The sequence below is a fragment of the Hippocampus comes genome, unplaced genomic scaffold (assembly GCF_001891065.2).
Source record: "Hippocampus comes isolate QL1 unplaced genomic scaffold, H_comes_QL1_v1.1 scaffold155, whole genome shotgun sequence".
Lineage (NCBI taxonomy): Eukaryota > Metazoa > Chordata > Actinopteri > Syngnathiformes > Syngnathidae > Hippocampus > Hippocampus comes.
This window is the reverse complement of record NW_017804967.1, coordinates 878,185-895,291: the sequence shown is the minus strand read 5'-3', so window position 1 is coordinate 895,291 and position 17,107 is coordinate 878,185. Positions and strand designations below refer to the sequence as shown.

The 17,107-nt window shown below is 43.3% G+C and overlaps 1 protein-coding gene across 1 annotated transcript; it reads right to left on the bottom strand.

The window, feature by feature from the left end:
* Nucleotides 1–250: 250 nt before the first annotated feature.
* LOC109525680 (fibroblast growth factor 10) lies at nucleotides 251–9,104 on the bottom strand. The gene is made up of 3 exons (XM_019886418.1): nucleotides 7,712–9,104; nucleotides 1,857–1,960; nucleotides 251–885 (listed from the first exon to the last, which is right to left on the bottom strand). The coding sequence occupies exons 1-3, from the start codon at nucleotides 8,163–8,165 to the stop codon at nucleotides 694–696; spliced, it is 750 nt and encodes a 249-aa protein (XP_019741977.1). The 5' UTR covers nucleotides 8,166–9,104; the 3' UTR covers nucleotides 251–693.
* Between the last annotated feature and the right edge of the window lie 8,003 nt (nucleotides 9,105–17,107).

Here is a 17,107-nt window from a genome sequence, read left to right as displayed (position 1 = left end):
TCCCTCCTGTCTTGTCTTTATGTTTCCGCTCGGTTAGGGAGATAATGAGAGCAATGGTTGCCACATGGATTAGCCAGCCCTCAGACATTAATGGTTGCCTTGTCAGCCATGCAGATAAAGACTCACATACCGCGACCTGAACACTCACAAGTCCAGAGTGTGCGGTGAACACAACAGATGGGATGCAGAGGATTAAAAACAGTATTTTATTTGCACTTGATAGAAATCCTATTAAAAAAAAAACAAAAACAAAAAAAACATGAAGAATGCCAAGGAATGCTCAGGACGTAAGTGTACCCCTCTAGTTAAATAATCACAAAATAAATAAATCAGTACAGTGCAGACAACACATGGGCATTAAGTAATCGACTGTTTTGTTGGGCCCCCTAGAGTTTAATGATAAAGGACACCCACTTGTCTGCTTCTACACTTGCTTATTAGCTGAGCGAGTCATGTTTATATTTGCCATTTAGCTCCATTTTGGCACAGAAATAAGATAAATATTGCATCCTGTGCCACATCAAACACAAAAACACGCTCCTCTCTCAAATAAAGTACATGACCTCTGTTCTTTGTCAGTGTTAGTGCCTTGTTTCTAAAATTTCCTAGTAAGAGTCTTCACCCTCAGGAGAGGAATGCCTCTCTTTGCCAATGCTGCATTTTGTCCTTTTTCCAGCGCATTTGACGATGGGCTCACGCCATGATGGGAAGGAAGTGGGTGGCCGTGTTTTTCCTTCGCGTTCTCTTCCCTCGCACAGGCCTCCCGTGGATGTTCAGACCCACAAACATTTGCCGCTTCTTGTTCTTCCACTCGGCTGACGCATAGGTGTTGTAGCCGTTTTCCTCGATGCGCTCCTTCAGGGTGCAGTCAATGCCAAACTCCCTCTAGAAAAATCCAGAGGCACCATGTGTCAATTTCACACTCCTTGTGTAAAACAGTTTTACTTGCAAATATGTTAAGTTTATCCATGCAACGACTCCCTAATATACACCTGGACACCCCTAAAGTTGAGAATTCGAAGAATTTATAAAAAAATAAAAAAAATACACCACTAAAATCAACAATTTGAACCGTCATTTAGCATGACATTGAAAAATTCATTTCAGAACCTGATTTGTTGTGAGACTTTATTTTTAAAGGAGTAGCCTTTACACTCCTGTTTAAGAGAAAAATGTGAAGAGAAATACCAAATTACTAGAAGCCAAATTTCATTCTTTTGTCAGTTAAGAATTTTTGATAAAAAATACATGTACAGTATCTGTGTATGCATGACTTTGAGTGTGTGTGGCTTTAAAAGGCGGGGCCTGTCATGGTGAGTGACATTTTCATCAGCGAATGAAAGTAGTTGGCTGTTATTAGCGCAGGTTAGCCAGTCTTCAAATTGAGTGACGTCAGTAAATGTATTATGTGTTTTTTTTTTATTGTTTTTTTTATTAACATTGGAATTTCATATTAAAAGTGATCAACTTGTTTCATTTTGTTAAAATGTTGCAAACCTTGAAAGGGTCAGATGTTTTTTGTTTTTTTTATGGCTACGGTCTGACACATTCACACTGTAGGTGTGTAGTTGGGAATGAACCTGCAGTATGTTGTCTGCATAGAAGTCAACCACTGTACCATCAGTGACTCGCCATTATTACCAGTGGGAAAACTTGTTCAAAATCAGATTGTGTTTGAACTCAAAGTTCACTGTGATCCAATTTGAGACTGCACTGTTCTCTCTTGTGTTTCCTGTGCGAACACTTGACAAAATGTAACTGCAGGGGATTAACAGATAAGATCTTTTTTTTTTTTTGGATAAGATCACCATGATGTGTCAAAAAGCATCTATGGGACCTCTGACCCAGACACTCACCGCTCCATACAGCTCTCCCTTCCTGCTGATTGCCAGATAGTAGTTGCTATTCAGCCCTTTGATAGCCACCACTCCCACGTCCACCGATGTGATTTCCAAAATACCTACAATACAGTAACAACAGCATTTTATTAACATGCACCCCCATTCAGAATGTTTCCATGGAAAAAATGGGAATCGCTTTTCGGTCTGCAAAGACAACACTGAGATGGCAAAGGATGTAAATGTGTTAAATGTTTTCCTGCTGCAGATAAGAGAAGAGAAGAATGCACATTGTCTGTCACCTGTGTCATGTGGGCTGCTAATGAGTCTTTTCTTTCCTTCTACACATCAACCAAAGTATGATTACCGGTGCATTTTAGGAACCCCTACGCAAGTGAACATGCGATGGGAGATTTAAGGTTTTACAACTGTAAACAAGATTTACAACTGTGTAATCGGTTTCAGCTGCACAATTTGAAAATGAATGGGTGAACACGACTGAGAATCTCCGGCTTGTTTAATTGCGTTTGCTTGGTCAGGTTTCGGAGTCCCTAGGCAAATAATTCAAGGTTCTCAATGGTTGTTAGTGGGGCTAATTTATACCCCAGCTATGCGGTCTTTGTAAGAGGTCAGAGAGATATAACTTCCCAATATGTCCTTTGACCACAACAACTACTTGTCTCATTTTCCACTGGCAGTATGTGAGAAGAGAGCGAGCAATAAGCACGTAGGGAGGACATATTGGGGCACTCATGGGCCCCTAGGGGATAAAATGCAAGTGTGCATAACACCAACAATTTTTGGGTAGGTTGACAGCAGCTGATAAAATGAGAACGTTGTACTCAACGACCCCGTAAGGTGAATTCAGAGATGGGTTCTGAAATACATTACAAATATTTGAAAACAATTGCTGAACATGTGCAAGTTATAGAGATTTCTTTTTTGCACCTTGACCTGCGTCAAGAGTGACATACTGTAAGACGGATGTAACAGAGTTTCCGGTAATTTTTCAAAATAAAACATCTTTCAGATTGTGAAATAAATAAAATGGAATTAATGTAAGTTCCTTTTTCTTTCTGTGCGGCCCGGTACCAAATGACCCACGGACCGGTACCGGCCATGGCGCGGGGGTTGGGGACCACAGTAGTACAGGATATATCATATATGCTATATACCTTTTGTCATATTTTTGTTTTGTGATCAGTCATTAGATTTTTCTCATGTAAAGTATGTTCCTTTGGCCCACAAAATGGTTGGGTAACACTCATGTAAAAGGGCTCCTTCGGTGCATGTGAAGACAGTGTTAACTCATTCACTCCCAAAGACGTTTTTAAACGTCTTTTCAGACTTGGTCTAGAATTGGCCGGTACTGAAAATTAAAGGATTCTGGTTGGAACGGTGGTGACTATGGTTATGGTTAGGCACCACGAAATGAGCCAATCAATGTAATGTGCTCGGGAAGTGGCTGTCTGGAGTTCCCGTGATTTGTTTGATGTCATGACTGCCTCCCTCACTTCAGTAATTCCTTGAGCCGCTGCACCCTTGCATCTGGAGACAACCCATCACGGTCAACGGGACGACTCGCTTTGATCAACGCTACTCTTCTCTCTGATCACTTTTTGGATGGCACCGGCTTCCGCGATAGACCTACGCCCTATTCCGGATCTGAGGTCGGAAGCTGTATCGCGGAGTGGACAGTGGAGCACGCAGGTGTGTCCCAAAAAGAACAATCCCTCCCTTAAAAAGCACGGTGGCTTCTCTCCTTGTCCGCGAGGTCGTGACTGTATCGGTTTCGAGTTCAAACAGTGGCACCTCAGGGCGATGAGGTCTGAAGCGGCAAGGCGGCAGTGGGGACTGTGACACAACGGCCATTGAAGATCTGAGAGGAGCTGGTTTCTGTGTGGGGATCAGGTGTCTGGGATGAAGTGAGGATGTAAGACAATCTATGGCCGGGTCTGGCTGCTCTGTAAACACGGGAGGGATGAAAAGTGAGAGAACAGAGGAGGATAGTGGAGCCATGACAGTGAGACTGGTGGGGGGTGGAGGGAGGATTAGAAAAGGCTGTAATGATCACTGATCAAAGTCAGCCACCGGAGGCAGGGGCGAGACAGCTTGTATATGCTCTGGCTCACACGCACACGCGTTCATGTGCTCATGTATGCTTATGAAGACATCAAGCAAATGGATGTACTGTACATTCAGCATTGGCGACACATGTACAATTTCATATGATCTCATACAAGAGCTCAGTGCTGCATCTTACGTCCATTTTCAAGAACTAAAAATTGTAGTTTGCAGTCGTGTAGAACTGCACTGCAACATTCTGAGAGCTGCCTGGAATATTTTGTACGTCTCACGTCGCTAAACAAGGGATAATACGCAAGTGCAATTCTTCACCAATGCTAAATGAAACTTTCATACTGTACTCAATGTGTCAAACCAAAGGACATCCTTCAATTGTTTCTGATGCTCTAAAGGGGATTCTCGGTTTATGCATTCCGTTCCTACTGCGGCGAGATATCCTGAAGTTGGCACATTAGAAAGTCAGAATGTGCCAGTGGCTCCCGCTCACCTTTGCTGTCACTATAATCAAGTCAATTCCAGCAAATATTTGTATAACAAATACCATAAATATTGTTTACAACAATAAAAAAAATAATAAAAAAAGTACGGCAGTAACTTCGCAAACTAGACCCTTGGAAACGAAAGCCCGACCTGTGCACAAATGCCAACCGTTGTGAAATGACTGTGAAAAATTAATCTTCTTGCAGCCTCACAAATTTTCTGTTTTCTCAGATTGGTTAAACCCCAAAATAAGTATGAGTGGAGTTTTCACAAGCAAAAGCCAAATCATCTCTTGTTGTTGTTTGAATTATCTTCGGTTTGCAACTTGCCGTAGTCTAAGTCAAAAACTGCTATATGAAACAACCAAATGAAAAACAGCAAGTATGGCAGAAACTGAGCATGGCCTCTTGTGCAAATTGACAACATTGCACACAGGACCAAACCGAAGACTCCTTGTACAATACATGCAAATGGTTTTTTTTTCAACAATACAATCAGGTTTCATGACAAAGTCAGCTCAAATGAAAGCGTAAACGGTCTTGTCAAAAAATGTCTGAACTTCATTAAAAGTGAAGCAAGAAATACTATTTTTACCCCCAATTGGTGATTGAAAGTACACGCACACAAGACTGACCTGTGACAAATGTGTGAATTATGAAACTAAAACCCCCCCCCCCCAATCCCTGTACTGAATCCTATTAGATTGTGCATGTGTACCTAATGAAGCAGCTATGTGGATTTGGAATGCAGCAACATAGCTAAGGTAATGTGTGGCTTGTTGGATACGCTCAACAACTGCAAATGGTGCGTTGGTTGTGGAATGGGAGCGTTTTTCCGAAAAGATACGAGAAGGCATGCAATTTGCAGCTTGTTTTGCGATCCTTCCTCACTCTTTACCTTCCTTTTTTTTAACATTTAATCTTCACACCTGGCGAAAAATAACATGTTTTTGTCATGCTGACGTGGGAGTCTGGATATGTCCCAATAGCACTTAAAAAAAGGACCACACTGGATGTATTTACACAGACTGAATATCCATCCTCAGCGTCATTTCAGTGAAAAGATACAAATCTCTCTCTTTGTTTTTTCCCCAAACCTCGGTAAGAGCTCCATCTGTTTTTCCCATGCAAAAGGCCGTGGCTCTGATTAAAGAAGACGAATGTGTATGAAGACTTGCACAAACTCAACATGTCCACAGGCATCTCAGTGCACACATGGCACCTACACACTCCGACACGCATATGCACACTTGTTGACAGGCTTGTACCATAAGCGACCAAGTCAGGGAATTTATAGTACAGTGGTAGCTCTCCTTACGAAATTAATTGGTTCTGGAAGAAATTTCTTAATAAGAAAAAGTCGAGACGCCGTTCGAAGCCCCCAAAATTCAGACATAAATGTTTTCTAAAGCATAGAAATGTATCAAAATATATAACAAATACATATAATTACATTATAGCACAACAAACGAGAGTTGTGCACAATGTAAAAAAAAATAGTTTGTTTCAGATGCACTGTAATTATTTTCTGTATAAAAATTAATTTGGTGTTCAAAAAGTCTTTTTCAAACTTGAGTCTTGAAAAAGAGGGGGTCGTCTTATAATCAGGGCCGTCTTATATTCGGGCCAATACGGTACTTAGCCAAGAAGCTTGCTCTATCTATACTGTATCTCGTTCCAACTTTAACTCATGCTCCAGCGTGTTGAAAAGCCACGTGGGACAGTTTTGCGCTGACATCCCTGTAAATCTGTGGGAGACCCGGATCCTAGCTCTTTAAGAGACACTGAGCTCGGTCCTCGTTAGGCCACAGGCAGCACCCTAAACCAGCGCTTGCACATCCAAAGCACCTTCATACATCTATCCGAGGCACTGTCATATTTGAACTGCTTGGACAATTTTTGCCTTGCATTTTTTATGCTCGGGGATGAGCAAGGCTGTTCTACCACTCATAAGAACAAAAACGAGATATTTTGTCACTTCAAGGGACTGCGCCGAGTCGACAAAAGACATCAGACCTGGGATCATGTCTGGCCCCAGGGAGCAAAGACTGAAGCTACTGTTGTGTGGTGTCCTTTACCGTGTGAACCTGATACAACAGCACAAAATCCACACAGTGTCCCCGGACCCCCTCAGGACAGAGCTTTTTGATGGCAGCCCCATTGATGTGGAGGACACACGGCTTTGATGTGACCACAATGATCAGCCTCGCCATTCATGAACTTGTACCTCCGACTCGTCCCATCGGCTCATTTTCGCTGCCCTCCCTGATGGACAGGCCACGCTAAATCCTTCTGACTTTTGTAAAAGGTGACGCTTACACTCTCGGGAGTGAGACGTTCTATGCCCACGGAAGGTGAGATCAGCTCCCATACGTACGTAAAGTTCAAGACGCATTTACGCACACGGCTCGTATAATGGAGTCAGTTGCCCGTGAACCCTGCATGTCAGTTTTACAACTGAAGAGAAACATAGAATAAATATGTCAGTAAAGGCATCGCCGTTTAGTACGCCCTGTAAATAAAGTTGCTTCTGTCATGACCTTGTCAAAACAAAATCTCCCTCTGACGTTGTTGCTCCCTTTGATTGAAAGTGTGGTTTAGCATTCCCGGGGGAGAACATTAAAAGGTTCCACACACTCACTCTGGGTTGGGAGGGAGAAAAAAAAAAAAAGAGCACGTGAAGAGAAGATGTGAGCGAGTACTCGCCGAGCACATGTGTCGTTGTCGGCAGCTCTGAGATCACACACCCACTGGAGCATGTGAGTGGCCGGGAGTCCGATAGGCAACGCTTATCGAGAAGCCCGATACGTGTAATTGCTTTAAAGTTTCTTCTGAAACCGAATCTCTCTGACTGGGTGGGGGGGGGGGGGGGGGTAATTTGTTCAACTGGGAGACACAGAGAGGCAGCAAGATTATAGAAGCATCATCGGGGTTGACATCCATATCCCCTTTCCCTGTCGCTTGGTGGTTGTTATCAGCGTTTACTCTGGGCTGTGAAGAGTGCCTGATAATGGGCAGGTTATCTGTCTTTGCTCCTTCTAAAGCCATTTGAGAGCTACCAATTCTGTGCTGAGTGTTTGGACAGGACAGATACCGTTGGATGTCTGGTTTGAAACTAAACAACCGGGGACTGCTTCATCTCGTAGGATAGAATCGGGTTTCCTCTGAGACTCTCGGAACAACAGTGCAATGAAGTCACATGCAATACGTATACAGTAAAACTCTAAATTGATAACGGCCGAAAACAATCTTGCGGCTTCTTTTTCTAAAGGTTTGATTCCCTTTTTTTTTTTTTTTTGGATTACTTACTGAGAGGGTCATCCTTGCTCTTTGTTCCATTGACCCTTCCGTTCTTGTCGATCCTCAAGAAAAACTTCTGGAAAGAGAACAGCTTCCTCCTCCGTATGTCTCCTTGGAGATGGTTGTAACTGCGCACGTGCCTACCCTGTGGTCCCCCGGTCCGACCCGGGGGCCCCCCAGTGGCCCTGGGCTTGTAGACACCCTCGCTTTCTGAAATGTTCTGCAGAGCCCTGCGGCTCCACGGTATGGTGAGCCTCAGTCTGTCTCTCCTGAGGTGATGGCAGGTTGCGCCGGGGAGGGAGATGGCGAGAGCTACAAGAGCTAGCAGGAGAGGCAGAGACCACGAGGAAAACAGTGTGGCGGGCCTCAACCAGTGGCTGGTCCCAGAGTGAGAATGAGCCTCAAAGTCAGTCCTGGAGCAGGACAAGGCAGCCTTACTCCCTCCAGCAGCACATCTGATCATGGTAGTGTGCTGTGTGGAGGACTCGAGGCAGCCTCAGAGCCTGGGACATGCTGCTGGGGGCGCAGATAGGCTGGGGAGGGCAGGGAGGGAAGCCCTCCACAGTCCGCCAGTCCGCGTCGGGTCAGATCCCCCCCCCCCCCTCCACCTCCCTGCGCAGAATCCAAATTATGAAGCACCTGTATGAAATCCTCCGATTTCCCTTCTGCTTTATGTTTGACTCAAAAGCTACTCACTGATCCTCCAGCCGGTATTCCTCTGAGGTCTCTACTTTTGGGAAATCAGAAAGTCTGCAGTCCAAGTTACGAGCGAATCTGGTTGGAAGGAACAAAAGTTAGGAGAAAAAAAAAAGGGATCGATTTAATGCGTATTCCGGTAAGACACCTGCTTCTTAACACTGCAAAACTGTTCTCTCGGTTGCCGTTCTGTGGGTCTTACTTCCAGGCAGCTGCGATAATTAGGCAAAAAAAAAAAAGTTCACGGATAGGTGGAAGTCTCCCTCATTGAGTGAATTAAAATCAAGGGTAGCACACAGCGTGCTTGCTACCAGCCAGACTCTCCATGCGCAGTCAAGCCTTGGTAGAGTTTGCTCTGAGAGCCCCCCCAAAATTTAAGCTTCATGTCGGCCAATCCAAGCTGGTGTCAGATAATCCATTTGAATTGTATCGCTCTCTTCATCTCTGTCTGCTGTCTCTCTTGATCCCACCACCTACCCCCCCAAAAAATGACTGCACAACGTCACACAGCACCGGGGCGCTCAGGTACTGAGGCAGCGGCGGGTCCAGTGGGGGCACACTTTGAGCCTTCCTCTTCCTCTTTGTCAAATCTTTGATGTGAGGAATTCTGGTACCATGTCCTCACCTGAAGGCTGAACACAAAAAAATGAGTGTATTGCACAGAGCCGTGCGACTGTTAGTGACTTGAGCCCTCCCTCCCTCACATATGGGAGCAAGCGTTCTCGGTGTGTGTGTGTGTGTGTGTGTGTGTGTGTGTGTGTGTGTGTGTGCGTGTGTGTGTGTGTGTGTGTGTGTGCCTCCTTGCTAACTTTTGAGACTGTGGGAGAAGTGATACTATATCTTGAGCTGTTGCTCCAAAACAGTGAGAAAAGATCTGCAAGGATCAGATGAGTGTTTGTATTTCCAGTAACTAGGAGGATTACAAAAGTGGAAGTATGTTTAGCGGAACAATTTTTATCTCAGGGCCGTGCTTCAAGCCATCATTATTCGAGATGTTGTCTCGCAACGCTATGATGAATTCAATTGGAAAGTACATAAAAAAAAAAACAAGCTGTCACATCAACACCGCATGGTCATTTGTCACAGTGAAGCGTGTGTAGCATGCAATGAAATGTACAATTGCAGCTTTTATGTGATGGTTTAAGCTCATGTTACGTAATACCCTAAAAAAAAAAAAAAGAGCATTGTTAGCAAACAATTGTTTTCAGTTTTTATTATTTTTGGAACCTAAATAGAAAAAAACCCCACACATTTTGTGTGGATTCATAAAAAATAATTTCCAAACGCCTCTATTGTTCTTATTTAACCCTTTCGGGGACAGCGGTTACTACAGTGGACAGTTTATCATGTTATCATGTTACAGGGTGCATGAAAGGGATTAAAGGTACAGTAATTCAAAAAAAAAAAAAAAAGAGTCCAGTTAATTACTGGAGTGCACAGTTGTCAAACTCATGGCCCGGGGGGCCATTTCCGGCCCGCCACGTCATTTTATGTGGCCGGCGAAACGTGTCAACTTGCATGATCCTTGCTAAAATCTGTACCAAAATGTCATGTGTAATAAATAATATTGAGATTTTGCAATAATTTTGTCAACCTGTTCACACTCACTTGAACAACAATTAAACAAACTATTGTTGACTTGAGTGATTTCAAAACGAATTGTGTATATATAATATGGATCGATCTACTGTACTGAAATATTTTGGGCATTCACCTTTTAATTACGGTCTGACCGTTCTACAGCACCTGCCGTAAGATACACACAAAGGAAGTACGGAAAGCCCTATCAGATGAATCGAGTCAATCAAGTCGCACCCCCCCCACCCCCCCATGCATTTCAATATGCATATGCAGATTTTCGCTATTTGTGAGCTGGCCTGGTCCCGATCTCCCATGAATCGCAGGAATTCACTTTATAGGCAAATAACCAACCATTCATACTCACATTTACACCAACAGTGGATATGAAATAAAGTCAACCCACCCCAGTTTGGATGCCAGCTTTTTGCTGTTGGTGAAAAGTAATAGAATTGATAAGCATCATAGTTACGGTTGGCCTCCGGGTTTCAGTTATAACAATGAAACCATAAATGTATACTAGCTATGCGGTGGAGTGTATCGCCGTTTGCTGCACACGTTACGGCTAACGGCTAACCCCTTTGACTTCTGGCCCCGGTCTGTCCCGGCCTCATTTTGCCTGGCCTCTGTTTCTTTTCCATTACAACAGGCACCGATCAAAAGTGGGAGGGATTGTGGCAGGATCAAGAAGGTGAACACCAGGCCATTCATCATTTCCCACATTCTTGCTACGACAATGGATGTTGTGGAGACGGTGCTGTTTTTCTTCCTTCCTGTTTTATTCAGGGGATGAAAACCCGCACTCAGAAGCGTAAACGTCTACTTTGTATTAGCCAATCAAATGGCAGTGATGACATTGTGGTTAATAAATGTCATCAGATGACCGTGACATCACGGCCCTACTCGACCTGCGTTCTGCAAAGTAGAAGCAGAGCAGAGGAGGTTCCGAGGAAGAGTGCCATTGCCACCGCTTCGAAAAAAGTTCAATGGACCACAAAAGATGGAACAGCAACAACATCAATCTTTTCTTTTTAAGAAAGCGCAACATTCAACCTTTGGTGTGGGAACTCTTAAGAATCGTTCCATCACGTACATAATTGGCGGAGCATTTGGTTACTAACATTTTTATGATTGGATAATTCGTTTTGAACTGAATGGTGTCAAGCTTTCATGGGTTGGGGGACACATAGAATGACGCAGAGTGAGTTTGACACCTGTCATCGAGGACCAAACCATTCCGCTGTGTCATAACATAACATGTGGTTAAGATATAGGCAGTCAAATATTGTTTGAAGATCCCAGTAAGGGGGAATCCCGGTGCTAAAAAGACAACTCACTAACTGTAACGCTTTGAAAGCTTGTTTAAGTTTTCAGGCCGTTGACCTTGCTGACATAAATCAGATGGCAAGCTGACATTTTTAACCCAACCTGTGTGATAAACCAAACCAGTGCTGGCACTCTTATCTAATTCACACTGACCCTCGTATCTTTAAATGTCGACGTCTGGTCTGTTGCTCACTTTCCCGGCATTAAGTCCCACTTTTTACTGCCCGCTTTAATGTCCATCAACGATGTACGCCGAGAGTGGCGGTCTGGACTCAACTGCGCATGGCGCGCTTTTATCTGGGGATGCAAACATAGCAATCTTATCAGCACTTCCTTTGCAGTGTCCCATTCCCGCTGTGATAACCACAATCACCGTGGAAGGAGCGGAGCAGGTAAAATATCCATTTGGGTTGCGGCAAAAAAAAAAAAAACAAGCGTCTTGTTGATGAACCTAAACTCCAATGCAATGTATTTATGTCATTGTGTCTTCGGGTCATTTTCTCGAATTAAAAACAAAATGATCAATACACAAGTCGGAGTGTCGAACCTCTCAGGGATGAAGCCGTCCCTTGCAAAAGACGTAAACATACTCACAAGCTTTTGCAGGATTTCTCGAGAGGCCAAGGAGCAAATTCTTCTCCACGTCAGCACACGTGTGTTGTCCTCCTAAAGGCAATATAAGAGAGATTTGCGGGGTCTGGAGATGGTCTCAACTCAGCTTCAGCATTTAGTGTTTCTTTATAGACGGAGCTCAGTGGGTTGCATTTCAAAATTCCCCCCCCCACCCTGAAAAATTGGCAATACATGATCTCCTGATCCAGGCCTACAGGCTGCAGCCCATAAGTTATTCTCCAAAATATGACGATATAAAATGAAAAATCAAATGCCGGAAATTTAAACACCCGAGTAGAGATTTAATTTCACATTGTTCCAATTACAAGAACGGTTTCTCGATATGTTCATGCATAAGAATATTGAAATTGTAATTGTATAATCTACAGTAGGTCAGTGACTCTTTTACGCCCTATGCAGAGATTATATTTTGGAAGATTTTAGGCGGAGTGGAAAATATTCTCCCCAAATCTACCAATGCATGCATGCATTCATACACAACCTCCATGAGCTTCCTCCACTGTCTATATTATTTTTTCATGATAGCGTACACGAGATAGGTCAAAGGAGTTCGTACGTCAACCAAAATTAATTTACATGAAATACATCAATATTAATCTTATGAAATACATACACACCAAATCCAGGCTATGGCCTCCTTGTGTGGAGTTTGCATGTTCTCCCCGGGCCTGCGTGGGTTTTCTCCGGGTGCTCCGATTTCCTCCCACATTCCAAAAACATGCAAGGCGGGCTGATTGAACACACTAAATTGATTTTAAAATCATGTCTGACATCGCCCTCACTTGTAAATCTATCTTTGGTTCATATATTTAGTTCAACCAATCAGATGGGTAAACATAGCAGTCCATTTAGCTCAACCAATCAGAGGACAGAAAAATGAAGCCATCACTCTGCGCCCTTGAGTGGTAAATGTCAAATCTGGCGCTAACGGTAAGGACTGTGAAGGCCTTGGGCAGATTACATTTACATGGCAACACATAGAAGCTGAAATCTGACTGGATAAAAGAAAAATCAGCATTTACGATGTAAGTCTTAAAAACTGGGCGGCCAAGATGCATGCTGTGAACCGATGATAAATTCTTGGAAATTAATTACCGTGATACAATTAATCCAAGCTGTAAATGTAGGTCAATGCTTCTGATTAGTGTTTGCTCCAGCAGAGAAGGCCTTGAAGGCCCCGAGTGTATTCAGAGCAGTTTTTTACCACCGCTGACATTATGCGTCTTTTTTTATGTACGGATTGCAAGTGAGAAAAAAAAAAAAAATCTTGCTTGCAGGGGAATGTGGGATTGACTTAAACGTGCTGAACATGGTGTACAACAACAGAGTTCAAGCGTGGAAATTCACCTTGTTCTGGTCGTGTGTCTCGACTTTTGCCGAGCCCCCTCAGCGTTCGCCCCTCCCCTTGGGTACGCTATCATTAAGCAGATGTTTTGCGGGGAACGGCCCCTTGCGCCTTGTTTCTTCGACTCCCAATCCACATGTGGTCTGCAAGAGAATCAAACGCGCAAGTCACAAACAAGCCAAATGACCTATGGGAACCATGTGTGAGCGTACCCCGAGGCCCACTCTGTGTGTGCCGGGTCACAGGAGGCTGAGGCTTTAATAAAGGAGCAGGCCTGGTACAGGGATGCCAGTCTGATCGCCTGCGGACATGCAACCTGATGGAGTCCAGATGAGCGACACCGCACTGGACCTTTTACTCCAAAGGACGCACGTGTTCCGGACATATTTCATATTCTGCTTGGATTGGGTTTAAAAGGGCTCTTTGCAAATCACAGTAGAAGGCGTAAAGTGGGGTGTGCACGCACACAGCTACACACACACACACACACAGCGATTTTTAACTTGTTAACTGATTTTTTTTTTTTCCAGCACTAGTGACTTTACATATGACGGAAAAAAATCGGCACGTGTATCCTGTAGTGGCACACTCAACACAATGATATCCTCATCAAGTCTCCTGCCCCAAACCAGATGTCTCTTTTGCAGTACCGAGCCTGACCTGTGAGAGGCAGCATGATGCCACAGGGCATCAATTCAAAGCAGAGAAGTACGAGAAGAAGAAATACAAGAATACATGGCAACACATAGAAGCTGAAATCTGACTGGATAAAAGAAAAATCAGCATTTACGATGTAAGTCTTAAAAACTGGGCGGCCAAGATGCATGCTGTGAACCGATGATAAATTCTTGGAAATTAATTACCGTGATACAATTAATCCAAGCTGTAAATGTAGGTCAATGCTTCTGATTAGTGTTTGCTCCAGCAGAGAAGGCCTTGAAGGCCCCGAGTGTATTCAGAGCAGTTTTTTACCACCGCTGACATTATGCGTCTTTTTTTATGTACGGATTGCAAGTGAGAAAAAAAAAAAAAATCTTGCTTGCAGGGGAATGTGGGATTGACTTAAACGTGCTGAACATGGTGTACAACAACAGAGTTCAAGCGTGGAAATTCACCTTGTTCTGGTCGTGTGTCTCGACTTTTGCCGAGCCCCCTCAGCGTTCGCCCCTCCCCTTGGGTACGCTATCATTAAGCAGATGTTTTGCGGGGAACGGCCCCTTGCGCCTTGTTTCTTCGACTCCCAATCCACATGTGGTCTGCAAGAGAATCAAACGCGCAAGTCACAAACAAGCCAAATGACCTATGGGAACCATGTGTGAGCGTACCCCGAGGCCCACTCTGTGTGTGCCGGGTCACAGGAGGCTGAGGCTTTAATAAAGGAGCAGGCCTGGTACAGGGATGCCAGTCTGATCGCCTGCGGACATGCAACCTGATGGAGTCCAGATGAGCGACACCGCACTGGACCTTTTACTCCAAAGGACGCACGTGTTCCGGACATATTTCATATTCTGCTTGGATTGGGTTTAAAAGGGCTCTTTGCAAATCACAGTAGAAGGCGTAAAGTGGGGTGTGCACGCACACAGCTACACACACACACACACACAGCGATTTTTAACTTGTTAACTGATTTTTTTTTTTTCCAGCACTAGTGACTTTACATATGACGGAAAAAAATCGGCACGTGTATCCTGTAGTGGCACACTCAACACAATGATATCCTCATCAAGTCTCCTGCCCCAAACCAGATGTCTCTTTTGCAGTACCGAGCCTGACCTGTGAGAGGCAGCATGATGCCACAGGGCATCAATTCAAAGCAGAGAAGTATGAGAAGAAGAAATACAAGAATGTAGGCGAAATGATAGCTTAGTTGGCAGCTAAACTGCAGTTTCCACACTCTTCCTTTCGCCATTTTTATTGTGGTGAGTAAAATGGGAAACACGTTATACCAGGGGAGTCGTATCGATGGAACCACAAAACCGGTACATGTATAATACATGTATAATCACCAAGGTTATTATAGTAAACTAAAAATGAAGTTGAAAAAAAAATTCTTAAGAGAAATAAGATAATGAAAATGTGTTTTAAGAAAACACATTACGTTTATAAAACGAATTAAAATTACCTATAATTACAGCAAAACTTGCCTTTGTCAATTAATATCATGCATGAACGTTCATGGTCCATTTTAAATGTATTGATTTCGGAATTGCTGAACATCCATACCGAAGAAAGGAGGTTAAACAGTTGTTTAGAATTGTAGTTTACTTCATTACACTTTGTGACCTTTTTTCTTAGATTGTATTTAATAAATAATCCGTAGACTGCAAAAAAACTAAAACCAATAATAAAACTAATAAAAATAACATTAAAACAAAGCATTTTTTGAAAAATAAAAATAATAAAAACTGACACGTCTGCTCCAAAACCTACTTAATACTAACTGAATTTAAAAAAAGGAAATAAAAACTAGATCATTATCATTTTTATAGCTAGTTTTGAACACAAGTCAAGGAATAATTGTGGGAAACTTTCACTGGTCATATAAAATGAACTGGAGAGCCGGATGTGGGGCATGGGCCTCAAGTGTGACACCAGACTGATATATGCAACACAATCAGTTGCTTAATTTGTGCTGGGCAACAGCACGAGCTTCAGGTCCCTTCCGAATGGGGTATCGTTACGTTTCACACCACAATCGTAAAGACTGTGGCTCGGCCCGACTTGATGTTGACCATACAATTTAGGATTTTCCACCCAAAATAATGAACGACTTTAATTTCTACGATTGTCAGACCGACCACGAACTGAGCAGATCGGGGAGCAAAAATCACTCTTAACACACCCCAAACCACCAGATAATCACACAGGATTATCTTTCAGAGACAATCGATGGAAACTACTCCAATTTGGCCCAACACCGTCATTGCCTGTCAACCCGTAAAAATACCAATTTCTATATTTACCATTTTATTACATTTTAAACTCAGTGATACATGGATAATCTTATTTTTAAATACAGTAATATCAAAATCGACTCTTTATCTTTAGTTGGGCACTTACTATATCTTGCGTTGAGCAGCTAGCTGTTACCAGCTAGTTCGTTGTCAATTCCCGCCACTGGCAATGGCAATGGCAACGCTTACCTCGTATCATCTTGGGAAGTTCACCATTCTGCTTTCTCAACACTGCTGATCGCTGCCAAGACGGTTGGCGATTAAATGGTGGCCAACGCAAGCTACTCTTCCGCAAATAACTGTGCCTCAGAGCTAGCTAGCATGGCATTTGTACGCCATTTTGAGGCATTACAGAAAGAGCACAACAATAGGCCGATATGTGTTTTTCAGTGAAACGTTGCTCGTTAGGTAGGCAAATGGTTAGTTGCGAATGGAGATACAATAAGCGAATGAAGATACGTACCGAGGCCTTCATATTTTTTTCTGACGGTCATTATATGTAAATATTTAATGTGTCTCCAGCCGTTGTGTTATGTTGTCGGTGTGTCTGGTAACTTCCCAGGTTACAATTTCCTGCCTTACAATGATCAATGAATGTTTGTCACGTTATCTGGACAGGTTTATGTCACAGTGCCCTGCTGAGTGTCAGTTTCCACAGGACCAAGGAATTTACTTACAGGTCACACACGAGATCAAGTCATCAGTGCTTGGCCTTCCTCTGGCTAATGTAGCAACTTAACTTGCATTAACAGGAAGCATGTTATAATGCAAATTTCACTTGTTCTTGTTTCATGTTGTGCAGTTACTGGAATTTAGGAAAAATAAGGTCAATCCATGAAAAAAAAAGAGACACATGGACATTTTGTAACCCTC